General features: G+C 52.0%; 2 protein-coding genes across 3 annotated transcripts; both read right to left on the bottom strand.

The window, feature by feature from the left end:
- Window positions 1–8,705: 8,705 nt before the first annotated feature.
- On the bottom strand, window positions 8,706–16,644 carry Sap30l (SAP30 like). 2 transcript variants are annotated; one of them, XM_060363677.1, is made up of 5 exons: window positions 15,952–16,067; window positions 15,215–15,335; window positions 12,486–12,608; window positions 10,344–10,442; window positions 8,706–8,977 (listed from the first exon to the last, which is right to left on the bottom strand). In XM_060363677.1, exons 2-5 carry the CDS (start codon window positions 15,305–15,307, stop codon window positions 8,849–8,851), a joined length of 444 nt encoding a protein of 147 aa, XP_060219660.1. In that variant the 5' UTR covers window positions 15,308–15,335; window positions 15,952–16,067; the 3' UTR covers window positions 8,706–8,848. The 2 variants fall into 2 exon arrangements, with proteins under 2 accessions (XP_060219660.1, XP_060219659.1); XM_060363676.1 differs by lacking the exon at window positions 15,215–15,335 and having other exon boundaries at window positions 15,952–16,644.
- LOC132646293 (EP300-interacting inhibitor of differentiation 2-like) lies at window positions 16,339–16,737 on the bottom strand. The gene has a single exon (XM_060363678.1). It carries the CDS (start codon window positions 16,720–16,722, stop codon window positions 16,339–16,341), a length of 384 nt encoding a protein of 127 aa, XP_060219661.1. The 5' UTR covers window positions 16,723–16,737.
- Between the last annotated feature and the right edge of the window lie 437 nt (window positions 16,738–17,174).

Here is a 17,174-nt window from a genome sequence, read left to right on the forward strand (position 1 = left end):
GGTTCCTAGCAGCCACGTTGGGTGGTTCAGAGGCACCTATAACTCCAGTTCCGGGGCATCTGGCACCCTCTTTTGGCTTTCATGGGCGTGCACGAAGGTAGCATAATGTATAAATGTATGTAATGAACACATATGTACATATAAAGTTTTAAAAAGTAGCCTTGGAGGTTGGTAAAGCGCTTGCCTAGCATGAGGCTATGAGTTTGACTCCCAGCTCCCCAACACACTGGAAATGGTGTTACATGCCTGTAGCCGAAGTTCAAGGTCATCTTCTGTTTCATTGCTATTTCTAGGCCAGCCTGGACTACGAGACAGTCTAGATCAGCAATTATCAACCTTTGGGTCTCCACCCATCTGGGGGTCGAATATTTCCTTTTATAGGGGTTGCCTAAAACCATTCTGCATATCAGATATTTGCGGTATAACTCACAATGGTAGCAAATTACAGTTAGGAAGTAGCAATGAAAATAATTTTACGGTGGTGGTGAGGAACTGGATTAAAGGGTCACTGCATTAGGAGGGTTGAGAACTACCGGTCAAATGAGAAGTTGGGGCACACATAACTGGCACTGACCATTCTACAGTTTAAATGGCACCCAGAAGCAGCCCACTCCCAACCCACCAACCAGGGCTCTCACAGTTGGTATGATGCTGGTGGCCTTCCCTGCCTGGCTGTCCATGTGGTGTCCACCTGTAAGAGAGTAGCGGCTTCAGCTGTTTAATAAATACATCCTGACCTCCAGCTGCCAGGCTCTTTAACGGAAGTGTGCTCCTGCACTGTCCCCCTTGACAAATTCTGATGGTTTCTTTAACCCCATTAAACCCCTGCAGGTGTCCGTACTTCTTTTTTGTGCTAATACTCTAGGGTCCCGGGGAGCTAAAACCTGGCTGGAAGGTTGGGTGTACCTTGTTAACCTCCATCAGACCCTATTAAATCCCCTAACTGGAGTTGTAGTGATTTCCCGGAATCCCTCATTAAAACTGAGCAAATGCTGTCGACGGGGACCGGGGTGACCCACAGCCGTGCAGCTTCAAAGCAAAGCACTTTGACTTCTTTGCTGTGGGGCTGAAGAGTGCTCCCGGAGCCACATGAACCTTGGGTCCACAACCAAAGCAGTTCTAGTACCTCAGGGTCTCTTTAGGGGGGTGGATGGGCATGTTCCATGACCTCTATGAGTGTCTTTACAACCACAGGCAACAGTAGAAATAACATTCAGCTCCCTGCACAGTGTCCCCACGCACACCAGACGCCCACTGGGAAGGGTGGGCACATTATTTTGATTGTTTCCTAGCTTGTTGCCACCCAGGTGGGTCTTTTCATGGCCATCTTTTCATGGCAGGTCCCTCCTGCCATTCTCTTCCTCTTCAACAGTGTACCGTGTAGTACAGGCTGGCCTCAAACCCCTTTTGTAGCTGAGGATGACCTTGAACTTCTGATCCTCCTGTCTCTGCCTCCCAAGTGCTGGGATGGCAGGAGTCATCCCATTCAGTTTATGTAGTGCCTGGGTTCAAACGCTGGGCTTCATAATGCTAGGTCGCACACCACAGTCTGAGCTGCATCTCCAGCCTAAGGCCATCTTTCTTCTCTTCTCTTCTCTTCTCTTCTCTTCTCTTCTCTTCTCTTCTCTTCTCTTCTCTTCTCTTCTCTTTCTTTCTTTCTTTCTTTCTTTCTTTCTTTCTTTCCTCCCTCTCTCTCTCTTCTTGGAAAATCTCACTATTCAGCTGTCATTATTCAATCCCAATTGGCTTAGAACTATGTAGTCCAGGCTGGCCTGGAACCCACATAAATATGCCTATCTACACTTCCTGAATGCTAGGTTTTTGTTTTGTTTTGAGACAGAGTTTCTCTGTGTAGCCCTGGCTGTTCTGGACTCACTCTGTAAACCAGGCTGGCCTTGAACTCAGAGCTCCACCTACCTCTGCCTCCCTGAGTGCTGGGATCACAGGCATGCGCCACTGTGCCCTGCCTGAGTGCTAAGTTTAAAAGCATGCATGCTCCTCTCTTCCTTCCTCCCCTCTACTTCATATTTTCCTCTTTCACTCTCCTCCAGCTTGCTAAGTAATTGAGAATGGCATTGGATGAATGGCTGATCCCCTCTACTTCCCAAGTGCTGGGATCACAAGCATGTCCTCCCACCCCTGGCTGGCTGTCTCCTTCTGAGGCTGTGTGGATGGCAAGAGAGGAGGAGCTAGGCTTTGAAAATTTCCATCAGTTGAGCAGGTGTGCTGGAGCAATGACTCCTCACCTGGGGCCAGGCAGGTCAGGAAGCCTAACTGAGAACCCAATTCAATTACTCTGCTAAATGGACAGAGTAGTAATCCGACTCTCAAAGCCTTACCCTAATCAGAGCGTCTCTTGACCCTCATCTGAGTTCCTTCTGCTTGTAAGGAGACGGCAATTTGCAATTATCGCATAATCCCAGCAAGGGCTGGGAAGAGGTGGGTTGAAGAGCTCTTGGCATCTGAGAGCTACCTGGGAGGTAGGTGGGTGACAACTCAGGGCAGGGCCTCACTCCCAAGACCAGTGGGCAACACAAACTGGACTTGATAGACGAAGACAGAGAAAAGACAAAAATCCTAAAGTTGGGTGGGAAGGGATGGGCGTGGTCATGAGAGCTGGGAGAGGGGTGAACACGTTCAAAACACATTGTATAGGATTCTCAAAGGATTAATAAAAAATTGTTAGAGCCGGGTGTGGTGGTGCACGCCTGTAATCCGAGCACTCTGGTAGGCAGAGGCAGGCATAGCTCTGTGAGTTTGAGGCCAGCATGGTCTACAAAGTGAGTTCCAGGACAGCCAAGGCTACACAGAGAAACCCTGTCTCCAAACAAACGAACAAGAAAACCTTGTTAGGTAGGTCAGCTTTTTGAGGCTGAGATGAGGAAACAGAGTGAAGAGTCCAGCCTGGGCTACATAGTGAGACCTTGTTTCAAAAAGGCCAAAAACAAAAGGAAAGCAGTAGCCAGGTATCACATCTCCATAATCCACCACTCAGGAGGCTGAGGCAGGAGGATCATGGGTTCAAGGGTAGCCTGGGCTACACAGCCAGATTGCCTTTTAAAAAACAAGCAAAACAGTAGGCTGAGCATGGTGGCACAGCCTTTCATCTCCAGCACTCGGGAGGCAGAGAGAGGCAGATCTCTGTGAGTTTGAGGTCAGCCCGGTCTACAAAGATAGTCAGGGTTACACAGAGAAACCCTGTCTGGGGGGCAGGAGGGAAGGGGAAGGAAAAAAAAAAAAAGTAAAACTGGAGAGATGGCTCAGCGGTTAAGAGCACTGGCTGTAAGTCCAAGAGGACCAGGCTCAAGTCCCAGCACCCACAGGGCAGCTCACAACTATTTGTAACTCCAGTTCCAGGGGATCTGACACACATACAATCAGGCAGAGAGCACCAAGGTATAAACACACACACACACACACACACACACACTAAATGAATCATTAATAAGCAAAACACAAGACAATAAAAGAAAACCATCATATACCTCCCTTGGCTTTCTGCTTAAGAAAGAGGCATGGGCATGCACGCTGAGCCTGGCTATGATCCCGGCAGTGTAAGGCTGGGCAGGGTGCTTCCGTGAGGCCTTAGGAACCTGCAGGCTCAAAGCTCAGTCACAGAGCCCTGGCTTCTCCAACTGTGGGATGTCTGTGCGTGTGACTAGCCTGGGGACTGGCAGCAACACATGTTGACGCAGGAGGAGACACAGCAGTCCTTGAGCTGCTGAAGGAAGGTTCTGACACTTTGGCATTGGGGTAGTCTGGATTTCCACTCCTCTTATCACAAGACCTGTTCAAACTGGGAACTGATGTGTAACAGATGTCTGGGCATGCAAGGTGCTTAGCACGGAGCTAATGAGAGGAACCTGGATAGTCCTTTGCAGCCTGTCCCCTATGGGCAGGAGCTAAGCAGGGGGAAGGGGGTGCCTACTGCCTCTCTCCAGGTGAGGGACACACACAGGAGGACCAGGACCTGGGTCCACTCCACTGGGAGCCACATGCCCTTGCCCGCACTGAGGCTGAAGGGCAGTATTGGTGTGGGTCACTAGGGTTGTCACTAAAGCCTGTCACACACCGCTGGGGCCCAGTGTGGGCAGAAGCAGCTAAGATTCTGAGCAGGAATTCAAAGGGAACCATGGAGTATGTCTCTTGCTTGTTCAGATCATTTATTGAGAATTAAAGGTTGGGCCATCCTGTCTGTGTGACACTGCGACGAGAGTCGCATATATGCCAAGGCGAGTCCAGAGAATCGAGACCTTCAACAGTACAGAGCCACAGGCACAAAATCAAAATACAAGTGACCCATTCCCCCCAAGTTTGGCAGGAGAACAAATACAGTTGGAGGCCTGGGATGGAAGGGCACTTACTTTTCAATAAGGCAGTTACAAAGCAGACAAATCCCATTCCCCCAATACACTCCAATCAGCATCGCAGGCAACAGAAAGCAGGGAAGGACGGCGTGTGACAGCAAGCAGAGGGGGGCTTTGTTCAGATATGCCAGGAGGGGGAAGTCACTGGAGATGCTCCACACCGAGCCCCAGACCCACTCTGCCCACCTTAATATCACAGTGACTTTTACCGACCATAAACTTGGAAGCAGTCTGCAATCCAATGAAATAAAGGAAAGGCACCCCCAAAGACCCGTGCTCCCCAGTGCATGAGCTCGTTTCCCCTTCAGTCTGATTGATTGGTTCTGTAGGAGCCCAGAGCCAGGGCCTTCACCCAGCCTCAGAGACAGGGTGAAAGGCAGAGAACACGGACGGAGCCCTCTTTCTAAGGACAGAGAGGATAGGCTAAGACTTTATCCCCCAGGTGTTGGTCCAGCCTTTGACATCTCTGGGCCTAATTCTTACCAACAAAAAGTTCATGTTCGAGAACACAGCCGAGTTTTAAAAAATGGTGAAATAAATCTCATAATGCTTCACATAACTTGTGATTCTATGCTGGGCTACATTCAGAGCGAGCTATCCTGGGTGGCTAGGGGCTGTGGTGGGCATGCCTGCTGGGGTTTTACATACAGCTGGTCTGCTTCTTGGCCAGTCATCTTACTAAGCTTAGCAGGTCCTATCCTCACCTCGTTTCTCCTAGAGTTCTGCAGGTCGGTTCATCCCCAGGAGCCCAGCTGCCCTGGAGGGGCTCCTAGTGATAGGCTCTAGCATGTGCCAGGGCAGCTTACTTTAGATGACCCTGCAAATGACTGAAGAGAGTGCAAATGAGGGGCATTTGCAAAGGCCCCTCACTGACATGTGACCTTGGCAAATCCCTCGGGACTTTGTTTCCCTGATTCACTAAAGAAAAGACATGATGGGATGGCAACCTTGGGTGACTCATGAGGGGCTGGCATGCCTCTGATACTGAGACATGGAGTTCCGGTGACGCCCACCTGAAGGCATGAACCCTCAGCAACCTCGGGTCCTTGGACTCCAGGCAAAGCCTTGTGCTGCTTAAAATCCTCCAGCTGAAGTTTCCCCTCAGAGACACCACGAGCTCTGTGTGGCCGGCTGTCGTGGGACTAAGGCCTCCGTTGACTTGGGAGTCTTGTTAGCATGCTGGTGCCTTGCTAGCAACTTTGGCATGACGGAGCAAGGGCTGAGGGGTTTCTCCAACGTTTCCCAAGACCGATACTTAGGGTAAGCCGGGTGAAAACAACACATTGTATCCTGCTGTTTCCTTCTGGAAGAAAGATACAATGTGTGGGACAATGGGGGCTATGGGTCGCTCTTTGGGCAAAGGACCCAGTCCTGGCAAATTACAGAGAGCGCGGAAAAGCCAGAAGCCAATGACAGAACAGTCTTCCCCAAGAGGTAGTGAACTCTTTGTCCCTGGAGGTAGCCAAGTGTGGACTGCTTCCTGGCTGGATGGGTATAAGCAGAATGTCAGCACCAATGGAGAAGCTGGATGGGAGGATTCAAGACTCTTCAACCTTCCGGATCCCGTTATAGCACAGAGAACCTTCAGATGGTGTTGAGGAGGCAACTTCTTTGGGCCTATGCCTGGGACCAACGCTATCCGACTATCACAAACCAGGCAGTCCCTTGGACGGCACACACCCGTGTGCGCTCGGGAGATGTGACCACTATCTGCTATGCTAAGATCTGCTCTGAGGGCCATTATGAGCACAGCTGTCTATGGCAGGGACACGGGGCACACAGGCACCAAGTTTCTCCAGATACAACCTCCACCTGGAATTTTGGGTTGTTCTTCTTTGTGAGGTTCAGTCATGATCTTTTTTTTTTTCCTTCACAGTTTGTTCCATGAAATGAGAAATCTGTCCGTATGTGTTGTAAAAAAAAAAAAAAAAATTTAAATCCCAAATGAATGGCAGGCTATGGATGTCTCCATCTGATCACCGTTAGGGCATACTGAAGAACTACACCGGGCTGGACTAGAGGCAGGAAGCCACACCACTTCTGGGCTTGAAATTCAGTTCTGCCCAGGAGCACCGAGTAGAGAGAAGACCGCGATGAGGTCATAGGTATGTGTGTGTGTGTGCGTGTGTGTGGCATGGATAGGTGATATGAAAACACAGGCAGCCGAGACAAGCACTGTTCTCTCCACTGCTCCCAAGCCAGGCCCTGGCCCTTCTTGAAGGCAGCAGGCTCTTGCCCATGGCTAAGCCAGCAGATGGGAGGGAAGGGCTGCTGCTCTGACAACACAGCAACGCAGCCAGCTTCTTCTGGATGTGAGTGAGAACAGCTTCTCCCGGTCTGTCAGGCGATCTGTTTTGAAGGGTTGAAAAAGGTAGGCCTGCCTCTGCTTCTCCAGGGCTGCTGCCTGCCTCAGAGAACGAGGATTCTGTGATGGCGTCGGGCTAGAGGGCAGATGTTCTCCAGCGTGGATCTGGACATAAAAACACGGGGACAGGTAGAGCCTAGTGGCACATCTTGCACAGAAGTGAGCCTCTCCAGAGGAAACCAGACTTGATGCTAAAGGAACAGGGACAGAACTTACATGCCCACAGTTTTGGTTTAGGTATCAAAAAGCTACATATTCTTTCTTGACAAGACACTGACGTTCCCACAGGACCGGATAAGCTAAAGGTTCCATCTGCCCACAGCCACCAGCTTCTCCGGGGCTCTCCTGTTGTCTCCTTCTGTGGCAGGAGGGAGAGCGAGCCTTCCGCATGAAGTCTGAGGATTGACCACACCAGGGGGTGCCTCACCAGCCCTCGCTTGCAAACAGCACAGCGCTCATGTTCCACACACACCTCTTTACACATGGTCTACTGGGAAGTGGTCTGCGTGGTATGCATTCTGAACACTGCTTGGAGTTTGGCTACACGGGAACACACTGCATGTTAGTGACAGACACTGGCGCCCTGTCCCCATTCCACAGGAGCATGGTGTTCTGCTCCACAGAAGGAACAGCATCCCACATTCTCCACTCACTCAGTGTAGGGTCAGGTCTGATTTCTGAGAAGCGCTCAGGGGAAGCCATCTGGGAGACATTAAGTGTCCGGCCAGGCCTCTGCTGTCCTGTTAGGGCTTACAAAAAACTCAAAGAAGTGGAATAGGAGAATGACACATTTGACCAGGATGGTTGGGAATTAGGAATCTTTGTCTTATTCCTCTACCTGCACCCTTTGCCCCACAAACTGACTGGAAATTCTGCACAAGTCTTTGGATACAAAAGCTTTGCTCTCCCAGGGTGCTTCAGTTCTGACAGAAGTAGACAAGAAGAGTCTGACAGTCTGACTTGAACAATGACAACAATTAATACTTAAAAGAGCAGTGACCTTTCTTGTCCAGGCTCATGACCTCCTGCCATACAAGGTCAGGGAGCCAAGTCCAGCCACACTGCCTTCCCACAGCTGGGCTTCTGAGCAGGAGTCCCGGGACTTCAGCAGCTCTCCTGCAGGTTGTGAACGAAAGACCGGGAATGTGAGCACAAGCCACCCTGTCTGTCTGTCAGAGCACTTACTGCCAGGAGTGTAAGGGGTCATGGTAGTCACCTCACTCTGTGTAAAACGTAAAAGACCCTCATGAAAGGATGTGGTTTTGTTTAGACTTTTAAAAAAAAAAATCATTTATCTATTGTGTGTGCAGGTCTTTAGCCCCGGTTATCCTTGGCCTCACTGTCCTTCTGCTTTGGTCTTCTGAACTAAAGCATGCACTGCCATGGCCAGCCTGTAACGTCTTTGCGTTGCTTCTAGAATTGCAACAAGTTTTACAACTGCTGAGAGGTCCTTGCTTACCTGAACTCCTTGCGGAGGGGCAGGGTTTCCTCCACCTCTAGTTAAGGAGAGAGCAACATACATGACAGGTCTCAGTGGCAGGAGGAGCGAAGCAGAAGCTGCGTGGCTGGGACAGCTCTTGGCCAATACACACTGGGCGTCCACTGTGTACATGTCACAGGGCAAGTGAGGGACCAGTGTCAAGCCGATTTGCTACTAAATGGGCAAAACTTGCAATAAAGCGGCATGCCCAGCGGGCAAGGGTCAGTCCAAACATGGGCCTACTCTGTCATCCCGCTGTCACTGAGCCATACTGCCGGGGCTGGGCCTTGCCTGTGGCAGCCTGGTACTGCTTGGTGATTGCCAAATGCATATCACCCAGCACTTCTAGAACTGATTTAAAGCTTTGCTGTGTACTCAAGACCCGGTTTTAAAAATTCCTTTTATAATACTGTTGTTTCAGTCTGAGCGGTTATCTTAAGGTCTTTCCGCACACGCGCTGACCTGTGAGAATATAATCCTCCTGACAGAGAGATTTACAGCATCCATCATTCAGACTTTATTTACAGTGGATATGAACAGTCCTCAGGGGCCGAGATGTTGCAGGGACCACCTGTCATGGAGCACCATGCGCCTGTCCTCTCACCAAGGCCTCCATCTCCCCCAGCCGCCTGCGTCTCACTCCAGCTGCTTGCTGCCGTCCGATTTCTGGTCCAGTCTGCTCCTGTTACTCTTCACCATGTAGATGAAATAGGCGAGCGTCTCCTTCTCGTTCACTGGGATGTTCCTGAAGTGTCGGCTCACGGTCTACACAGGAGGAAAGCGCACAGTCCCTTAGGATGTGTGCCAATCGGGCCCTCCATCCCACACTCTGCTAATAGGGGATAGGAGCTGCTTCCAGAAGTGACTGCCTGGCACTCAGGCTTGCCAAGGAGCTGCAGGATGTAGCGCTTTTTCCCAGGCACCACCGTGGCCCAGGATGGCACCAAGGTGTGGATATACTTCAGCAGCAGTAGCAGCTAGCCATTCCTGGCATGACTTCAGCTACCCTGTGGTGTAAAGAGGCTGGGATGGCTCCGGTCGGTTGGCCAATAGCCACCAAGCCTTTCAGGCTCTGGAAGTTGGCCAAAAAAAAAAAAAAAAAAGAGTTCTTTAAAAATTGTATCAAGCTGGGTGTGGTGTTGAATGCCTGTAATCCCAGCACTCAGGAGGCTGAGTCAGACAGGTCAGGAGTCCAGGACCAGCCTCAGCTTCCTTGACAACATGCACACGCTAAAACAAAAACCACCCCAAAATGTCAAATGAACAGTTGATCTAGGGGGGACAGCTGCCCCTGGGAAAGCGTGCCGCTCTGAAGGAGGGTGCTCACTGGCTGTGTCCCAGATTCTGCTTTAGTCTTAATCCTGGAGAAACACACTTCTTCCCCTTGCCCTTCTCCTCCTGCTAGCTGGCAACGGGTCAGCAGCGAAGCTGTGTGCTGCTGTTGTGCCTCTCTGCAGGTGTGGGAAAGGCTGAAAAATGAAGACACATCAGCCTTTCAGGAGGTCCATGCGTGGATGGAGGTGGGTAGGTAGATGAAGACAGACCTGGAAGTAATAAAGTCTATGGGGTGTGTTTTCCTTTTCTCTGCCTCTCAAATTTTCTAGAGTTAAAGAGACAAGGAAGCCGAGTGCATGAGGCAGGAGGTGCGCTTGAGCCCAGCAGCACTGTGGATCACACACAGGAGAGGGCCAGGGGGTGTTAATAAGGGTGACTCTCCACCAGGACAAAAAGTAAGTTAAGAATTCAATGAAGAAAAGAGGTGGAGAAAGTTTGTGTGTTGGGTCAAGTCTTTGAGGTGAGGGAAAGCTCACCTGGTAGATGACTTGCCACATACAAAGAGCCCTGGGTTTGATCCTCACTACCCAGAGACAATCAAACCCTAAACCTAAAGACACAGTGGCCAGTCATGCTGACACACCCGAAAGGATGGGCTCTATGAAGAACTTTGCAAAAATGATGTCATGACTCAGAAGGAGGCCTCAGGTTGTGTGGCTTCTCGAAAGACTATCCCTCTCTGAGCATGGCTTCTTTTGGGGAGCAGAACTTTCAGCCCTGTGTGGGAAGGTGACCTGTGGGAGGAGTAGCTGGGGCACGGGAGCATAGGCTGGACCTCTTGGATGTGTCCACCCACCTCTGCTAGCTGGGCCTTGTTGAAGCCTGGTCGGGTCTGCAGCTTGTAGTGCCGTTTGTAGCGTCGGAGCGTGTTCACCTGCAGCTGGAACAGATCGACCTGGGGAGGAGGAGACACAAGCATGTCTGAGCTCACCCTGCCTGGCACACCCGAAGGAGGGCTGAGGAGGGAAGAAACTGCAGACACTGTCCACCAAGGACTAGTGACTGCCAAGGAGGCTAAAGGCAGCTGTGGAAAGGGCTGTGTGGGTGGAGGATGGTAGGCTGAAGCAGAAGAGGGGCAGAGAGGTAGTGAGAAAGAGGCGAGGAGGGAACGATTCTGACAATGGAAACCTGGAGTGGAGGTCAGGCTGGGCAGCTGGCGGCAGGTCAGCATGTCCTGAGAGGAAGAAGAAGCTCAGGTTGGGGGAGCTGCTTCAGGGTGGAGCTGGATGGGCTGGAGGGAACAGGGAGCTGCTCTGGCGAGCAGACAGAGCTGAGCCCTGCTGTGGCCAGTGCTAGAGGATACCAGGGTGTCCAAAAGGCCGGCTCAGGGACACCTGAAGGAAGTGAGCATGGCTGGGCAGCAGCAGAACACAGAACACCTTGCCTCAGGTGTCACCTTCTTGGAAAGCTACCACAGTGATCTGCCTGCAGGTCAGGGCTGGGGTCTCTGCAGATGGCTCAATAAGGGGCAAGAAGGGCTCCTGTCTCTTTGTTCAGCTAACCGAGGAAGGGGATAAGCTATCCAGTCATGAAGTACAGAAGGCCCAGAAACATGGGTTGCCTTTACCTGCCTCCAAGAGAAGCTCTTGCTTCAGGCAAGTAGAACTCACTTAAAAAAAAAAAAAAAAGTGATCAATATGAGGGTTCAGAGTCATCCATTCATTTCAAAACATTCTTGGAAACCTTTTCCAAAATGCTTGGTCAAAGGGATTCAGAAATTGAATACGTCTTTATGAAACAGCAGCAATGCTGCAGGCAACAGAAAGATTGGAAAGTAAGGCTATGGAAGGGACATGGGGAGAGGGACAGGGACAGGGACAGGGACAGGGCTGAGTTTCACGGGCCCCTTCACACCTGCAAAATAAGGCCTGTCTACTTCTCCTCCCAACCACGAAGTGTGTTCATGGTGAGATAATGTGTCAAATACTCAGTGCACACTGGGCATGGTTCCTTTCACAGACGCCCAAGAGGGAACACTTTGGAAGGAAACCCAGCTGCTATTCCTTCCTGGAGCCCCCTCAGCACACATGGGAACCTTCTGGGGGAGAGGCTGGGGCTCAGGGTTTTGTGCAGTGCTTTTTTGTTTGTTTGTTTGTTTCTCAAGATACAGTTTCTCTCTGTAGCCTTGGCTGTCCTAGACTTGCTTTGTAGACCAGGCTTGTCTTGAACTCACAGAGATCCACCTACCTCTGCCTCCCAGGGTGCTGGGATTACAGGCGTGTGCCACCATGCCCAGCCTTGTGCAGTGCTTTTTTTTTTTTTTTAATTTGGGGGCACATCTTGAAGGCCATGTGGCAGTGTCTGAAGGACGTGCCACTGTCACAACTCAGGCACTGATATCACTGGCCTCCAGAGGTCAGGGGTGTTGTTGCTGATCTTATAACACTCAAGATGCTCACTCCCCTCCCCTCAAATGTCAGTGCCGGCTAAATGACCGCAGTGTGGCTCTGGGGAGAGGCCTCAGCCCACTTGGTGATGGTGACAAGATGAACCTTTACTTTCAGGTCAAACAAGAAGGGGAGAGAGCTGTCTAGATCACACACACTCAGCATTAACTTTAAAGGTGAGGACAGGGTTTTACAAGATGTTATGGGGGCCCTGGTCAGGTTCAAGACACAAAGCCCTTCAGTCTACTGCAAGAACCATGAGCAGAGCTTCTAGCACCACCTGGGACCTTGGCCCTTGGGGCTGTCGGGAGAGTGACTGGCAGGCAGAGCAGCTGATCACCAAGCTTTCTCGGTCAAGATCACTGAAAATCTAGAAAACTTCAGACAAACCACAGCAAGGCAAGCAGAAAAAAAGATGACTGCTTAGTTCAGAAAACATAACAGCTAGGGAGAGAACTGGAGTCAGAACCCTCTCTTCTCATTCTCTTGCTGGGAAGGCTCGAATCACAACCTGTTCTCCCTGCTCTCTCTGCCAGCATTCTGGCCTTTACCTCAGGAATGTCGGTGTCATGCTCAGGGGAATCTCCGCCATCATCGCTTGTCTTCCTCTTCCTTTTATTTCGGACGCTCTGGATGAAATTTTTGTGGAAGTCGCAGATGTACAGGTGCCTTACCTGATGGGAAGAAACTCAACGTCAGTGTCATCCACCCAATGGGACCCGGGGAGTCAGGGGCCTCCTCTTTTGGCCAGGTAGTAGCGAGACGGATGAGTGAGAGACTGGCCACAAGTGAGAGACAGGCCACAGCTTACAACCTTAAGGCCAGGGAAGAAGAAATACAGAGGACTGAAGGTACAGCTCAGTGGAAAGTACATGTCCAACTTGCATATCACACACACACACACACACACACACACACACACACACACACACTACCACCACCACCACCACCACCAACACAGCGTATGAGCACTCAAATCTCTACAGTACAGGGGAGATGGCTGCAGCTGGGAGAAGGCTCTCTTGACAGGTACGGGAAGGAACTATGCACTTGCAGGGGGCAGAGATGGGCAGCATGGACTGGAGATGGCATTCACAACAGCTACCACTGCAGGGTACCAGTGGAAAACCTGACTCCTGCTGCTTCACATCTGATCCACAAAGGAGCACGGAGAAGCAGAATTCTTACAAAGGAGACCCACATAAAAGAGAGTGGATATTACCCCGATTTTCTAATAAATACCACAGCATATTAGTAAAGGTGCCAACAGCAGCTCAAATGTGAAGAGCGTGTTTTTATTTAAGGACGTAAGTACCACAGTTGCCTGGAGGAGCCATTCAAAGACCCTGAGGAACCCAGTGCGCGTGTAAAAGGCCCTGGGAAGGGACAGATGGTGCACAAATGTTCTGGGGGACATCTGAACTGAAGTTTAGTCCTTAAATCCCTGAAGATAAAAGTAAGCTGACAGGAAGTCACCATCAATTAATTCAGGCTGTTTTATGGAGGGAATAATGAAAACTGTTTAGTCAGATGATTATCAGTTTCGTGTGGTTGGATTAGTGAGTCATGAGTCATTTTGAGTTTATACTGAGATGCTGTTTTGCACACAGCAGGCGCTCAATAAGTGCTGATGCACCAATGTACGTATTCTCATATCTAAAAACAGCTTATGCCGGCAAAAGCCCCCTCTTACATGGTCACAATCTTGGATGGCTTTTCTGGATTCCACTCTGGCAATGAAGTTTCAGACATAGTATGTGCCACTGTCCTAAAGAGTAACACAGCTGATACAAGACATGGATCCCCGTCCCATCTCTGGCATCTGGTACTTGGGTTGGCAATGCAGCCAAGTGCCTCTTGGGAGAGCAAGCTGCTTCCCAGAAGCACAGTGGTAAACTGAGGAGATTAGCAGAATGGGGGGTTTCTAAAGCTTAGGTGGGAGGTATCAGATCCAGAGTGGGAAAGAGGGTCCCCCAAGGCTATGAAACCTTCTGAGCCTTGGTAAATGCCCTCCCCCCAATACACTTTCTTTGCATGATTCCCATTTTCAACCACTCTGCAGAAGTAAAGAAGAAACTTGTCAATTGCAAGCTGGCTAGGCATTAATACATTCCAGAGGTGACCAGTGTCCACCTGAAGGGCTGTGGGGTTTTATTTTAAAAGGATGCTTGCTAGGTCCTTTTACAAGACAGCCATTCTCTGTCCTCAACCATGCTCAAGTCTGAACTGCTTTTCAGCAGCCTCAGGGCTCAGTGGCCTTTGTGGGTGCAGTGGGGCCATGAGGGCAGGAGCAAAGGCTCACTGTGGTTGTCTTTTTTTATCCCCTTTCCTCTCCTGTTTCACTTGCTACAACAGCTAGAAATTCCCATAACACAGCAGTCACTTGGGATTGAGTTCCTGCCCAAGCCTGTGGAATGAAACAGAAACTCTTTCAGAGACGACCACACCACCACCTTGAAGTGGACTGAGACGGCCTGTCCGTCTAAGGACATGCCTTCCCAAGCACTGCCTTGGGGGAATGCTTGGGCAGGGTATGGGGGGGGGCTTTCTTCTAGAAAATGTGTGTGACACACTCAACGGTGCTCTACATGGGTTCCCCAGGGGGTGAGTGAGTGGGCAAAGGAAAATGGAGTCTTTTCTGCAACAACCATCCAGATGTGGGAAATGCCCACAGAAACGCCGCCAGCAGCCCACACAGGAGGCACGCACTGTTTCCACTAGGGTATGTTCACTGCCATTCTAGAATTCCCTTTCCATCCCCACATGTGATTATCAGGGGACACCTTAGCGTTTGGCCAGTTTTTGCTTCAGAGTAAATTCATTCATTCATTCATTCACTCATTCATTCTTCACAGACATTTGTAAAAAGAAAGTCCCAATCATTTAAAAACAAAACAACAAACAAACAAACAAACCAAAAACCCCCAAACTATTTCAAAAGAGCCAGACTACAGTGGTTAATTAAATAAACCTGAGAGTGCAAGAGAAGACTCTAGAAGGAAGGATGATGACCTTATTTATTATAGACAAATGAAACTTGGATATAGGGTTTGGAAGCAGGCCAGGTAATGAATGGGTTTAGGAAATCAGCCAGCTTCTAAGTGCAGTGTGCTTGACACCACTGCTTCCTACGCCCAGCCTCAGCTTCTGCTCCATCAGAAGTGTAAAGATGGGCTCTCCTTTCAGCTAACAGGCAATGTCTGATTTCCCCTAACCGTTGGGCATTGATCATTCAAGCTCCCCCGAATACGAGTTCCTTAACTCAGCCCCAATTCCTAACCTGGAAGCGGCCACTCAGGGATTGCAACAACCGATGTGAAACTAACAAGTTCTTAGCCGGTTGGCACGGGCACATCTTCAGAACCGTTAACATCGGTAGGTGAAATCACTCAGGAAGTTTCCTATAATTAGCCACAAGGCGCATTAAAATCCCATTCAATTTCAAATTTCCACATCTCCGCCTCCATCAGCATTACCAAAGACGCTATCCCTCAAGAAAACTGATTCCCCGCCCCCCCTCCAATCACATCCACAGCAACAGCCATCTAAGACCTGGCCTTGGCCTTATTTGTACCACATCTCTGAACAACTCATTCGCCGCCAGCTGCTGCGCTGCAGAGACCGAGGCCGCGGGAAGCAGGAAAGTCGCAGCCACCTTGCTAGTGTCTGAAAGAACGACAAGGTCCCTGGAGGGAGAACGAAGTTGAAGACCAACCTCCGGGTCCCCTCGTCACCCCTCATGCCCAATTCCTGCAAAAGTAACCAACCTCTTTCTGCTCTACTATCCGGCGCAACAGTGACAGCTGGAAACTGCTGTCACTTTCCCAGGCAGGGAGAGTGTGCCAAGCCTTCTCATTTCCCTCAGCCCACCCTCGGGGATGCGGGCAGCACCGCGGAGCACAGAGCGGCCTCCACGATTCTGAGTCCCCCGTCTCGCACAGACCGCGCGGCGAGGCCCAGCGCGCGGAGCGTCCCCGGGGTCCTTCCTGCGGCCCTGCGCTGCGCCCCGAGACTCACGCTCTTGTCGATGTCCAGCTTGAGTTTCTTCTGCGAGATGCTCTTCTGCACCCTCTTGCTGAAGGAGGCGTTGCCCGCGGGCCGGACGCAGCGCTCGCCGTCCGCGATGAGGCAGCAGCTCTGGCCGTAGCCCGGGGCGGCGGCGGGGGCGGCAGGGGGCCCTTCGCGGCTGTCCTCCTCCGTGCTGAAGCCGTTCATCTCCCCGCCCCGGCCCGGCCCCTCCGGGGGAGGGCCCCTGTAGGCCACTCCGCGGCTGCTGGCCCCGCGGGGCAGCTCTTCGCCAGCCCCGCGCCCGGGTCCCACGGTGCGCCCCGGGTCAGGCGCGCTCTAAGCTCCGCGAGGCCCGGCTGCTCTGTGCTCCTGCAGCCCGGGCCCCGTCGGGGATGTTCAGGCCGAGGCTCCGGCCCGGGCTGACGAGGTTCCCCCGGGATCCGGGCCCGGCCGCCCTGGGGTTCCCGAGGCCCCCGCCGGCTCCCGCCTGCTCCGCGCCGCGCGGCAAAGTCTCCACCCAGCGGCTCCCCGTGCAGGGGCCCGGCCTCGAACCCGCCGTGTCCGGGCCCCGCGGTGAGCACGACCCGCCCCAGGGTCCGGCCGCTCGGCGGCGCCCCGAGTCCCCGCGGCAGCCCCTGGGCCGCCCCGGCCGCCGCCCGCCCGACGCGCCGCACCACAACAGTGCGCTCCCCCGCCCGCCGCGGCACAACGGAAGTCCTGCCTCCGTGCGCTCAATGGCCGGATTCTCTTTGTGGGCGGGGCCTCCGTCGCCGCTGGCATTCCCCATTGGGTGCTGCCGCTGCCGGTCTCCGGTGCCAGGCTACTTCCTGGACTCTGCTGGGATGGGTTCAAAGTAGAGAAAGTGCAAGAGGCAAGAGTTAGCCTGGCTAGGGAGAGCAGCGGCGTTCAGTCCTGGCTGTGGAGCTGGATGCTGAGACGGGTCTGGAAGAATGCCGCATGTTCTGGTCCCAGTTAGGTGGTGAGCAGGGTCCTCGCTCCGAGGAGGGATGCTGAGCGGGGTCTGGAAGAAAGCAGGATGTCCTGGTCCGGGGATGGAATGGTGGTGAGCATCTGGCTTTGGGGCGAGATGCTGAGCTGGGTCAGGAGGGACGCGGGGAGGGCTTGCTGAACGAGATGTGGAGGGACGAAGGGTTTCCCCTCCGGGACTGAATGCTGAGCAGCGTCCCCACTCCGGGACGGGACGCTGAGCGAAGACAGGAGATACACAGGGT

Source organism: Meriones unguiculatus, chromosome 11, assembly GCF_030254825.1.
Source record: "Meriones unguiculatus strain TT.TT164.6M chromosome 11, Bangor_MerUng_6.1, whole genome shotgun sequence".
NCBI lineage: Eukaryota > Metazoa > Chordata > Mammalia > Rodentia > Muridae > Meriones > Meriones unguiculatus.

Coding starts and splice junctions, on each gene's coding strand:
- Sap30l (XM_060363676.1), bottom strand. CDS start 16,149: ATGAACGGCTTCAGCACGGAGGAGGACAGCCGCGAAGGGCCCCCTGCC. Junction 12,609..15,951: donor AGCTGGACATCGACAAGAGC/GTGAGTCTCGGG, acceptor TCTTCCCATCAG/GTAAGGCACCTGTACATCTG. Junction 10,443..12,485: donor ATGACACCGACATTCCTGAG/GTAAAGGCCAGA, acceptor CCTCCTCCCCAG/GTCGATCTGTTCCAGCTGCA.
- LOC132646293 (XM_060363678.1), bottom strand. CDS start 16,722: ATGCCAGCGGCGACGGAGGCCCCGCCCACAAAGAGAATCCGGCCATTG.